At 41.4% G+C, this 13079-nt stretch overlaps 1 protein-coding gene across 1 annotated transcript; it reads left to right on the top strand.

Annotated features, from left to right (window-relative positions):
* Positions 1-321: 321 nt before the first annotated feature.
* On the top strand, positions 322-1790 carry LOC143549848 (vacuolar protein sorting-associated protein 2 homolog 1-like). The gene is made up of 5 exons (XM_077040638.1): positions 322-498; positions 767-897; positions 1001-1105; positions 1181-1441; positions 1527-1790. The coding sequence occupies exons 1-5, from the start codon at positions 462-464 to the stop codon at positions 1662-1664; spliced, it is 672 nt and encodes a 223-aa protein (XP_076896753.1). The 5' UTR covers positions 322-461; the 3' UTR covers positions 1665-1790.
* Positions 1791-13079: the final 11289 nt, after the last annotated feature.

Genomic DNA, 13079 nt, shown 5'->3' with positions numbered 1-13079 from the left:
CGGAACTAGGTAGAAACCGATTTTGGGTATGGTCAATAAAAGTTAAGAACCGGGCCGGGTAGCAACTGGTGCCAGGTATGGTCGGTATTTCGACCGAGTTTTTCGGGATTTTATCGGGCTTTGGGCCAAGTCGGGTTGGGTTCTGACCAGGTAGGTTCCGGTTTCAGAAATGATTTTTTGTGAGAAACCGAAACCCGGTCTGTACACGGGATTTTGTGCACCTACCCATGCCTACTAAAAAGGTTAAAGATAAATTGGATCCGATAAATACAAGCCCAATGGTCTAAACTCAAAACCCAAGAAAGCCCAATTAACATAAAGTTTGCTGACGTCACCAGATTTGGATTATCATCAAACGCCGATTCATTCCACTTGAACAAATTACAAAGCCATCGATCCAAAATCCTAGTTACAAACACACAAGATTTAAGGTTTACTGAACCTTTCGATTTGTGATCACAATGAGTTTCTTGTTCGGGAAGAAAAAGACACCCGCAGGTACGAATTCTTAATCCTCGATTTCAACTGTTTTGTTTCAATTGCAAGATCGATCACTCGTAGCTTGATCTGGGTATTTATTATAGTGATTTGGTTTCTGGGTGTTGATGATCATATAAGGATTATATAAGTTTAGTGAATCTGTTTGTGTTTTATTGAGTACAAAGTCAATGAGTTGAAAATTAGATATTTAAATAATAAATTAACCTGGTTTGGTTTGATCTGTGGATTGGGAATAATAAGTTTATGGTTGTTATCGCGATCGCAGAGCTGCTGCGGGAGAATAAGAGAATGCTTGATAAGTCTATTAGAGATATAGAAAGAGAGAGGCAAGGTTTGCAGACTCAGGAGAAGAAGTTGATTGCGGAGATTAAGAAAAGTGCCAAACAAGGCCAAATGGTAATTGTTATAAATAATGGCTCGGGCTGTAAACGACCCGAATGTTTATGTTTGTTTGTTTATGTTTTTTAGTAAACTTAAAGATTTAATTTTGATGTTCCAGGGAGCTGTGAAGGTGATGGCGAAAGATCTTATTAGAACACGACACCAGATCGAGAAGTTTTACAAGCTTAAATCTCAACTGCAGGGTGTTTCACTTCGAATCCAGGTATATATTACCGTTCCTTTGACTTTTATCTTGGCTTTGAGTTGTGATTATTCTGGAATCAAACATGAATTTTAGACGTTGAAATCAACACAAGCGATGGGTGAGGCGATGAAAGGTGTGACAAAGGCTATGGGGCAGATGAACAGACAGATGAACTTGCCGTCGTTGCAGAAAATAATGCAAGAATTCGAGAGGCAGAATGAGAAAATGGAGATGGTAAGTGAGGTGATGGGCGATGCCATTGATGATGCTTTGGAAGGAGATGAAGAAGAAGATGAAACCGAAGAGTTGGTGAATCAGGTTCTTGACGAGATTGGAATTGACATCAATCAAGAGGTAACCATTTACTTTCACATTACCCTATCTAATTTATTCATATTGTTAACGAAACGCATATTTAAGTAATAATTTGAACTTGCAGCTGTTAAACGCTCCATCGGGGGCTGTTTCCGCGCCTGCTGCAAAGAATAAGGTGGCGCAGGCTGAAGCATCTGCACCTGATGATGGCGGGATAGACAGTGATCTACAAGCTAGGTTAGATAATTTAAGAAAAATGTGATTTACATTAGACGTGTACATTATTGACTTGCTTTGTATGGGCTTTTGCGAGGAATTTGTGAACTCTATGGGCTGGGCATAGCTGATCTCAGTAACAAACTACTTGTAAATTATGTTTGCTATTTGTTTGAATAATATGATCGCGGTTGGACGAATGAAGGAAAAATGTGACAGGATTACATTAACATTCAAAGTCATTTAATTACATAAGAGTGAATACAAAGATGTGGGAAATTTCATGAAAACATACTGTTATATAGAACAAACACATAATATTACAAGCCTAGTAACAACACACCAGTAGTAGCATAGCAGGATGAACACGTCAACAGTCAACAAAAGTCAAAACCAAGCCGAGTTACTTGTTTTGAATACCAATGAATGAGAACCTCATTCATCTGCAACAATAAGAAAACAAGCGATAACGAAATTCTGTAGCCTTATTATAGATGAAAGAAAGTAAAGATAAATGCCACACGAGCCACGTTCTAGTGGGCGAAATTACCATTACGGGTCAAGGAGAAGTCGTGACGGGAACTGGGAATGGAGATTGAGAGTTGAGTTGTGGAAGAATCTTTATCTTTGTTATGATCATCATTGTCACCGTGTGGTGATTCATTAAAGAAACAGTACATTACTTTGTGGGCTTCTTTTCCGTCAATTTTCTGATCATAACGTCCATGATCATGATCTTGCTTTTGTGTTATTGGCGAGTTATGCAGCTGCAGATACGGGTGATCATTTTGATAATCAGCCAATGAGGAAGACAAGTTGTTGGCAGCCAATGGTTCCAAGACCCACGAATCACCAACCGAAGCAGAGATAGTACCACTGCTACCACTTTGAGACAAAAATGGTGTTTATGGTAACATCGAAAGGTTTTTTTTTTTTTTTTGTTACAACGAATGTCTAAAGATCAATCCAATTTCAAGGAACATATTAAAGTTCCTAAAAGGGTGCGGATACATATTTTTATATATTCACTTAATCACTAAATATAAAACAATTTAATAAAATGTGATGTACAAATTGTTAGTACACATGCTACAACCAATAAAAACCAAGTGCACATCAAGTTGAAAAAAGAACCATCCGGGCGTCCGCCCAAAACGTCCTAGTCTGCTCTTCCCGATCCACGGGTAAGGCTTGGGATGGCCCAATGATGTTTCGCATTTAAGGCTACTTGTTATGGAGCTTATTAAATTTGTTAGTTAAAACACCATGTTAATGCCACGTATATAATGGGGCTTTAACTAACACATCTTCTTAACATCGTTAGCACTTTGGCCCCACCATTTCCTTGTTAAAGCTTCACTACCATGTTAACTAATGCTCGAGCCTTAATCCACCGGCGCGGTGTGCGCGATATTAAGGCCAGGCCACATCACCTTTGCTGCCCCTTTTATCGCCCCACAACAAGTAGCCTTAGGGAAACTAAAGTTTGAGTTGATAAATATACTTGGAAGATACAACACAACTACATGACCAAAATAACATGGTCCCACAATTAATTACCAACATAGGAACCTTATGCAGTTTAGACACTTCATAAAAATTGAGAACTTTAAAACTTGACACATGACACTTTTAAGAGGAAACCTATGTAGTTTAGACACTTTATTTGACAGATGGATTCACCAATGGACCACTTATTTCGTGGAACGTGACACTTTTCAAAGGAAGCGTCTAAATATGTTTATTAAAGGGAAACGTTTAAAAACAATACGTTTTTTGAAACGCCTAAACATGGATCTGAAACGCCTAGGATCAAAGAAAAAGTTTGAGCCCCAGGCGCTTCCTACAGTTTAGACGGCTTAGGCGGCTCAGACTCTAGCTCCACTTTTTGTAGACGCTTCGTACGATTTCTAGATGCTTCTTTTCCTTTTTTTTAATTCTAATTTTTAGACGCTTTAAAAGATTTTTAGACGTTTACTTTTTATAATTTTTTTTCTAAATTTATTTTTAGACACTTTGCACAATTTTTTAGACTCTTCGTACAACTTATAGATAAAATCATGAACATCTAAATTTCTTGGGAGGGACGCAACATGCTCCCGCCTCCAAATCACATAGACACAAACCGCAATTCTCTCTAGATAAAATCATAAATTTCTATAAGGCTAAAATACCCTCAACTAGATTATTCAAAGAAACACAACTAGAGAAGAAAAGACACTAAAAGATGGTCCAGAAGCATCATAACAACTCTACCAAGTTTAACTTTTGTAGCTTGAAATGATAAGCAACTAGTTACCATGGAAAAGCACAAGATGTCAAAAGCATAATCTCATATCTGTTGAGATTCAGAGAAAGAATCATCATTCACATTACATGCCACTGGACATTAGCATGTGGGTGCATGTGTACAAATCATGACAAACAATAATTATTAATGCATGTAAACCATCAACTCCAACAATTACCTGATGAGATCTTTCTCTGAGGGTACTGATCTAGATTCCATGGAAAACCGATGTTTGGTTGCTGCTGCTGCTTCCACAGGCTTTCTTGAACGATTTCTGCCTCTATGCATGTGCCTTTCACAGTACTTTGAATCACCAAAAGCTTCTTTTGAGCATCTCCATTTCTTTCCATCTGTTCTTCTGCATCTTCCTGGCTCTGGATCTATCTTCCTCCCATATCCCATATGGAAATCGTCCCATCCAACTGCATGAAACACACACTGACTTAGAGGTGTGCATGAAACCGAAAAAACCATTCCAAAACCGAAAATGTCAAATCGAGAAAAAAACCGAATGAAACAAAGGCAAACGGTTTAGTTTTATGTTTTTGTAAAACAAACTTATGGTTTGAGTTTGGTTTTGCATGCAACCCGAATTTATAGATTTTTAATTAAAGTCATTTATAATAATTTAATAAATACGTGACTCAAATATTTTAGCTCAAATATATAATTCCCTATTGTTTATTAATTAACAAATAGGTTTAAGCCAAAATCCATTATTTTAACAATTTTGTTTTTGCAGTCCAATTTTTTTAAGCTCAAACAGAAAAACCGAAACCAAAAGATTTTCAAAATAAAAAGACCAAAGTTTTAGTTTTGGCTTGATTTTAATTAAGCTCAAAACTGACTCAAACTGAACCATGCACACCCTACGGTGGTTTACATGATTGATGAGGAATTGGATGAGTTTGGAGGAAGAATCCATTAAGCTTGTTTTGATGGAGAAGAGGAGATGAGGGGGTATGGGCATGCCGGAAATCATGTACTTGTAAACAAGTGCTTGATGTTCTAGCTCTTGCCATTGAGTTGATGTGAATGGAAACCGAGAGTTGTGTTGGTTCCTCACTGTAATCATATTCTCAGTTGTTTCAAATGAACAAAAGGAGTGAGGAAGATGTGAGTAAAGTAATGGTTAATGCTTGAAATTTAGGGAAAATTCTGAAAATAGTCCAAAAGAGGAGAGAGATTATCAAAATAATCCATGAAAATTTCACATTCCATAAATAGTCCAGCGAAATCTATCGGCGCCGATAGGTTTGAAAAAAGTTGAAAAAATCCGATGGTTTTCAAAGATCCAATACCAAGCAGCCAAGTGTCCCACTACTCAAATGTACCTGACAAACTATCACACATCATAAGGAAATATATATAAAAAGAAAGTAGCAACATACGTATACCGGTCAAATAGTGTAAATAGATGTTAAAAAATGTGATCTTTTAACTTTTTACGTTGAGTTAAAATAAAGCAAATACATGTCAGTAATTTAATGTAAAATAATAGTTTTTCAAGGAATAAATCGGTTATTGATAGGGTTATTTAAAATGCTTGTCATTCGTTTGAAATCGATTCGGTTGTTAATGTTATTATGAGCCTTCCCGACTCAGTTAGTAAGCAGCCAAGTATGGATCAAGGTAAGTACACTCATTTGAAATTGATTCTAAATTAGGAGGCTTATTTTATACTTAAAAACATGTGGTGTGGTGGGGTGAAATGTAGTGGTGAATAAAATTAAGATAAATGAACTTTTATATATCAATTATCAATAAAATAAATTGCATAGCTTTTCGTGCTAATGTCTTCACTATTCCACCCCTTCACCCCCTTTTGCACCCTTGCGTGGCAGTGTGTCGCGCCCAAGACGTCGATGTGGCCGGCCTTAGCTAAAGAGGATTGGTACCCGGTAATGATGAACGGAACACGTATTTGGCTAATCATCCAAACACCTTTATTGAGAAACTCACTCAAAACTCAATTACAATAATGAAACCCTACACGGTTTATATAGACCAAACCTAGACACGTTTGAGTCTAACTAGGATTCCTAAACAATAGGTAATTTACTAAACAATTAAATAAACCTAACAACCTAAACCGACATGTATTAGGAAGTATTATGATCCATATATATTCTATAAATAACTTGTGCCTTACTCACCAAGTTACTTGTCTTGCACTTCAAGGAAGATCATTCGAAATTGCCAACATTCACCCCCCCCCCCAATTTCAGAATCGTACTTGGTGGGTCCTCCATCTTTAGCAAATCTCACAAGTCGTGTCTCCTTAAAATTAATCCGCACGAGAGCAACTGAAAACAATATCTTCTCGACTCGTGCTACCGGGGCGCACTCTTTGTCATAGTCAATCCCGGAATGCTGCACGTATCCTTTCACCACAAGCCACGCCTTGTGTTTATTCATCGATTCGTTGGCATTCCTTTTCACTTTAAATACCAACTTTAAATCGATTGGTTTAACGCCTTTTGGTAACATCTTTAAATTCCACGTTTCATTTTTCTCGATTGAAACGATCTCAACCCGCATCGCTTTCATCCACTTGGGTTTCAGTTTCGCTTCATTAAAACTACCCGACTCATCATTCGATAGTGGTTCTTCGAGTTCTTCATTGGACTTTAACTCGTAATCACCAAATTTTACGTGTACGACCGAAGGGCAACTGAACCGTCTAACCGGGATTGCATAGCATCGTTCATGGCTACATTCCTGCTGTTTGTGACGGTGCTGCTGCTGTTAGCGACAGTTTCGTTGCTGCGGTTACTTTTAGCGACTGATCCATTGCTGCTGTTATTGCTTTTTGCGACAAAAGCGTCGATGTTGCTGTTGTTTAGGCCATAATGGTCGCTGTCTGCTGCTGATTGGTCACTACCGCTGCTGTTAGAAATTTCAGATCCTGATTCGGCTGGGTTGAGCTGATCGGCCCAGTTCCAGTATCAACTATACTGCCCCACATGACAACGAACATACCCAGTTCTTCATCACTCACCATATCAGTTGTTTTATCCTCGTTCCCGTTAGACCCCATTTTTTCATTAAAATTAACGCCTCAACTCACGATAATTTTTCGGTTTTGTGGGTCGTATAACCTGTACGCCTTGCTACCCGGCTCGGTTCCAAGGTGAACGAGATGCCTCAATCGATCATCTAATTTTTCCAAAGTGGTTAGCTTCAATTTTAGCATAAGCAACACACCCAAATACGCGAAGATGTTCGAGGTTCGGTTTCATTTTCTTGAACATCTCGTATGGGGTTTTTCCTACCAAAGTTCGTGTAGGAGAGCGGTTGAACAAATACGTCTCGTATCGAACCGCCTCGCCCCATAAATAATTCAGAACTTTCATTGCCTTCAAGATGCTTCGGGTCATCTCCGTAAAAACTCGGTTTCACCCCTCGACCACATCTTCGTTTACTTTTGATTGTAGGCAAACTGGACTTCCTACTTTCAATTTTATCTTGTAAAGTCGGCTCTTGTTTCTCGTTACTTTCATTAACAATGGAGGGTGTTGTCATGCATCGTTAAATAATCATCCTTCGTCCGAACATCACACCCGGATTCGGTTGCTTGCCCGAGACTAATAATATTATTTTGCAAGCCTGGGATATGGTAGATGTCGGTTAGGAGTTTTTGTTCACCGGTCTTGCCTTCGAATAGAATGGATCATTTTCCTTTAATCACGACACATTATCCATCTCCACACTTGACTCTTCCGGTTATGCGATCATTGAGTTCAGAAAAATAATCTCGGTTTCCGGTCATGCGATTACTCGTGGCATTGTCGAGGTACCAAACGTCTTTATCACTTGAATCGACTTTGAGTTTGTTTGGCAAAACTTTTCCTTCATTGAGGTAGACGGTCTCTTGTATGCAATTCATCATAAAAAACGTACCGTCTACTTCCAGTTCATCCTCGTTTGTTGTCTCCATATTTGCTTCTTTTTTGAACTGTTCCGGGCACTTAGAAACAAAGTGCCCGAACTCCTCACACCGGTAACATTTAATTTTTGAAAGGTCTCGTTTTCCCCTTTTGTTTTGATCGCCATGATTCTGATCAACCCGGGCTTTTAATGGCTCTCGTCTTCCGGTTTCGCGACCACGCTCGCATCCCCGGGATGCATTGGATCCTCGACCTCGACCCCTGCTAGATTCACCATTGTTTCGATTAGTATAGGGCTCGGAATTATGAAACATCAACTTACTTTGATTGTCGGGTTCATCCTCGTCTCGGGTTATTTCTTCATACGTCTTCAACCGACCCACAACATCTTCAAAACCAACAGTTTTGAGATCTTACTTGTTCGAGTGAAGCAATAATGTGGATGAACTGTCTTAGCAAACTAGTAAAAAACTTCTTGACAGGCGTTTTTCTTCAATCGGTTCACCAAGCGAGGCTGCTTTTGTCTTTATTCCCGTTAGCTTGGCGGCATAGTTGTCAATTGTGTCCGAGTCTTTCATTCTCATAACATCGAAATCTTCAATCGACTTTTGAAGTCTCGCTTCCCTTACCCAATCGGCTCCGAGATTTCGGGACTTGATTGCTTCCTACATCTCCTTAGCCGTATTCAAATCACCGATTTGTAAGATTTGATCTTCGGGTATTGATTGAAACAAAACCGCGGTTGCAATATTGTCTAACTTCGAATCGGTGGTACCCTTTTCGACTGCATCCCATACTCCATGAATTTTAAACATTACTGAAGAAACGTGGATCGACTTACTAGTAGACGATCAACTTTCCTCGGGTATGAGTGTGCTATATCACCGATGGTTTTCCGGAGTATGAATTCTTCCACCTACAAAACGAGCAGCACCGTGAACTTACCCCTCAGAAAGGGACAGAGGGGTCCTCTTTGGGGTAACCCTCCGGTGTGAGAATAAGATATTGTATGAGAAGATAATAATAATCTGAAAGTGAGTAAGGATTTAGAATGTATTTTCTTGCTTACCTCCCCTTGTGGAGGTGGTGTGGTATTTATAGTGTTAGGGTTTCCAATGATTGGGCTCAGACCCAATTAGGGCCTTTTTGGCCTCCTCCTATTGCTTCGCGCCACGTGTCCTTAGGACACCTGGTGCTTTTTCATTGATTATTCTCTGACCAAGGTATATCACCTGACCCATGTGCAATCACGTGGTAGCACATGGGTTTTGCTGAGTTGTCCACCCTTCATTGGCAGTTATCAACATCAGCATATTCTTTATTCCTTAAAAGGATACCTTCTGGAAGGTTGTCTGATGAGCACAATCATGGTTGTCCTTATCCTGATTTGGATAAGGACGTTGATGATGTGCATGTATGATATGCGCCTATCCTAGGGATGCGCGAGGTCTTCTCTTTATTCTCACGCGCAGATGTTTCATGCGCAGATGCGATATGCGCAAGCATATGTAATATGCGTGAGCATATGTGATATGCGCCACTTGCTCGGGTTGAGCTTCATGTGATATGCGCCACTTGCTCGTGAGCATATCAGACATTCTTTTATCTCACTGAAAGCTTGCTCGGCCTCAGGCGTCCACTTGAATTGGCTTTTCTTTAAGCAATTTCTCAATGTGTTAACGAATGGGGTAGATTTGCTTGCATGGTTTGCTAGGAACCTGTTAATTGATACCAATCTGCCATTCAACTTTTGAACTTCCTTCATGGTGGATGGTGAGGGCATGTCAAGGATAGCCTCCACCTTCTCTGGGTTCACCTTGAAACCATCCTTGGTGACCATTACACCGAGAAATTTCCCTTCTTCTACGCCGAATGTGCATTTGCTCGGGTTGAGCTTCATGTTTACTTCCTTTAGGCGCCAAAGGGTTTCTTCGATGTCTTTGAGCATTTGTTTTTCCTCCCTGCTTTTAATCACCAAATCATCCACGTAGACTTCTAAGTTTCTTCCAATTTGCTCGTTGAAAACCGCATCCATGAGTCTTTGGTAAATGGCTCCTGCATTCTTCAAACCAAAGGGCATTTTTGTGTAACAGAAAACACCCTTGTCAGTTCTGAATGCTGTCTTGTCCTCATCTTGTGGTGCCATTTGAATTTGGTGATAGTTCTTATAGGCATCCAGGAAACATTTGAGCTTAAATGGCGCTACAGAGTCCACCTTCGCGTCAATGTTTGGGAGAGGGTAACAATATTTTGGACACGCTTTGTTGAGGTCCTTGAAATCAATGCACATTCTCCATGACCCATTGCTCTTCTTTACCATCACAGGATTGGATACCCATGTTTGGTATCGTATTGGGCGGATGATATTTGCGCGCAGTAGATCTTCTACTTGCTCATTCATGGCCTTAGCCTTCTCATCCCCCATGACTCTTTTCTTTTGAGCAATTGGCTCTACAGACTTGAATGTGTTGAGAGAATGCTGCGCCAGGTCTCGCGGAACCCCAGTCATATCAGAATGTTGCCACGCGAAGACCGATATATACGTTGTGAGCAATCTTTTCATTCTCACCCTTGTGTCATCTGATATCGTAGCTCCAATTGTGATTGTTTATTCTGGGAATTTTGGGTTGAGAATCCATTCCTCTGGCGCGTTGTTTGCCATTGGAATCTTCATTCTCCCTTCTCGCGGTATACTTGTTACTGCGCACAAATGATCTCGGTATACAAATGTTACTCCTGTTGGTGTTGGGAACCCCAACGCGCCGTGCGCTGGTGACGGTATGGCGTTGAATTGGGCAATCGTTCCTCTACCCAAGATCATATTATGGCATGAAGTGGTGGGCAAGACCAAGAAGTTGACAATTTCAGCTCGCTTGTGTTTCTCATCCCCCATAGTTAGTTAGAATTGTATCTGACCTAGGGGGTGAATGATTTCGTTTGAGACACCCGAGATTGGTGCATTCACAATTTCGAGCCTTGCTTGGTCTGCTGGATCCAACTTCCTGAAGCATTGCTCATACATGATGCCTGATTCACTGCCGATGACTAGAGGACTGCTGATAGACGGGCCTCCTCTGATTCTTGGGAAGATTACTTGTTGCTCGCGCCAATCCCCTTGGACTTGCGCGCTTCTCTTCCTCGATCTTTGCCCTTGCTTTCCTCCTTCGGCTACACAGATTCTTTTGAATTTTTTACACCCTGAGGCTCCATCTGGTTGTTCATTCTCTGGTCTTGGGTTTTTCACCAGGTGAGCCAACTTGCCTGATTTCACATCTCTTTCAATCGCATCCTTCAAATGGTGGCATGCATCGGTGTTGTGCCCCGTGGACTTGTTAAACTCACAATACTTGCCACTGTTTGGTGGTCCCTTATGGAGTAATGGCTTGGGGCTTTTAAACTGGACATTCTCTGTGCTTAACACTTGCGAAGGCGTTTTGGTGAGGGAGTCCATATTCTTGGCAGAGGTCTGTTAGGCTCTCTGCCGCCTTCCCTCTTGTCACCTTCTCCGCGATTACGAATGTCTTTTTGGGGCTGGGGTGAACTTTGTTGTGCTTGCTTTTCTGCGGGAGAATAACTGGTTTGTTGCAACCTGGACCATACGGAGTTTTTTTTGCGCCTCCTTTCATTGTTGCGTGGTGCTTCTGTTTGATGCCCTTTATCTCTTGCTCTGTCTTGGGCAATTTGTTTTTCATTTCGCGCGAAGACTCGCGATGCTTCCATAAGCTTAGCCCAAGTGGTTGGCATGCCATCTCTGCTCACGAGAGCTCTGCGGAGTTGATCACTGCGCGCACCTTGTATAAAGGCTACGCGCAAGAGTTGTTCAGTGATACCTCCAATTGCGAGAGATTCCTGATTGAAACGAGTTATGTAGTCTTCAATGGTTTCATCATTCCTGCGCACGCAGTGCATGATGTCATCGGGGTCGCGCGTGTGTCTGCGCTGCTGTACAAAGTGAGCCTGGAACTTCTCCAATAGCTCTTCGAACCCATCGATTTGTCCTGTCGGCAAGCTTTCGAACCAGACACGCGCTGCGCCCGTGAGGCAGCGAGCAAACATGTGACACCATGTTGGCATCGTCCAGCTTTCTAGGCTTCCAGTGTTGTAAAAACCTTGTAAGAAATCATCTGGATCTGTTGTACCATCGTACTTGCCTAGACCACATGGCATCTTGGTTTTGTGTTGAATGGGAGCCTTCGCAATGCGCTCAGTGAATTTTGAATGCTTCACCAAGATGGCTGGCCTATATGGTGTGCTTACGTACACTTGCCCTTTCGCTTGTGGGTTGTACGGTGTGTATAGATCCATATCAACTTTGGCTCCAGGCGCTATGTTCATGTGCGCGCGAAGCTGTGAACCTCCTGCATGAGTATCTCGCGTCTTCCTCATGCTGTGCACTTCTTCCTCATCAATAAAATCAGCGTGTTCGGTGTGAACAGAGTGACCATCTTCCGGCGCGCGCGCCCTTTTTGTTGTTCCCTGAATGGTTTGTTTATCAAATGCGAGCCTTTGTGTTAAGTCGGCTAACTTTTTGTGTTTGACCAGCTCATTGTATTTGTCCATTAAACGCCGTTGTTCGTTTATGAGCCATTCTTTAGGGTCATTGGTTTCAACTTCCGGACCCATTGGTCCTTTTTGTTTTGCACCAGTCAGATTTTGGAACGTGAGATCGTCTGGAGGAGTTTCAGTCTGGCTATGAGGTGTTGTGATGAAGGGATGGTTACTGGTGGTGCGCGCAGTATCACGCGGCGCCCTCAGAAACCGATGCCCCTCATTAACATCCTCAAGCTCATTATCCTCCAGAACTTGATCGCTGTTTCGAACACCGGAAACCATGGTGAAGATTTTCAGAGAGAACTGATGAGATAGTGGTTTTGTTACCGTTGTAACAGGTGATGGCGCCAATGAAGAAACGTGGATCGACTTACTAGTAGACGATCAACTTTCCTCGGGTATGAGTGTGCTATATCACCGATGGTTTTCCGGAGTATGAATTCTTCCACCTACAAAACGAGCAGCACCGTGAACTTACCCCTCAGAAAGGGACAGAGGGGTCCTCTTTGGGGTAACCCTCCGGTGTGAGAATAAGATATTGTAGGAGAAGATAATAATAATCTGAAAGTGAGTAAGGATTTAGAATGTATTTTCTTGCTTACCTCCCCTTGTGGAGGTGGTGTGGTATTTATAGTGTTAGGGTTTCCAATGATTGGGCTCAGACCCAATTAGGGCCTTTTTGGCCTCCTCCTATTGCTTCGCGCCACGTGTCCTTAGGACACCTGGTGCT

Source organism: Bidens hawaiensis, unplaced genomic scaffold (genome assembly GCF_021521415.1).
Source record: "Bidens hawaiensis isolate Kalapana, Puna unplaced genomic scaffold, B.hawaiensis_p1.1 tig00015852_1, whole genome shotgun sequence".
Classification (NCBI taxonomy): domain Eukaryota; kingdom Viridiplantae; phylum Streptophyta; class Magnoliopsida; order Asterales; family Asteraceae; genus Bidens; species Bidens hawaiensis.
This window is presented reverse-complemented; position numbering and strand designations above follow the sequence as displayed.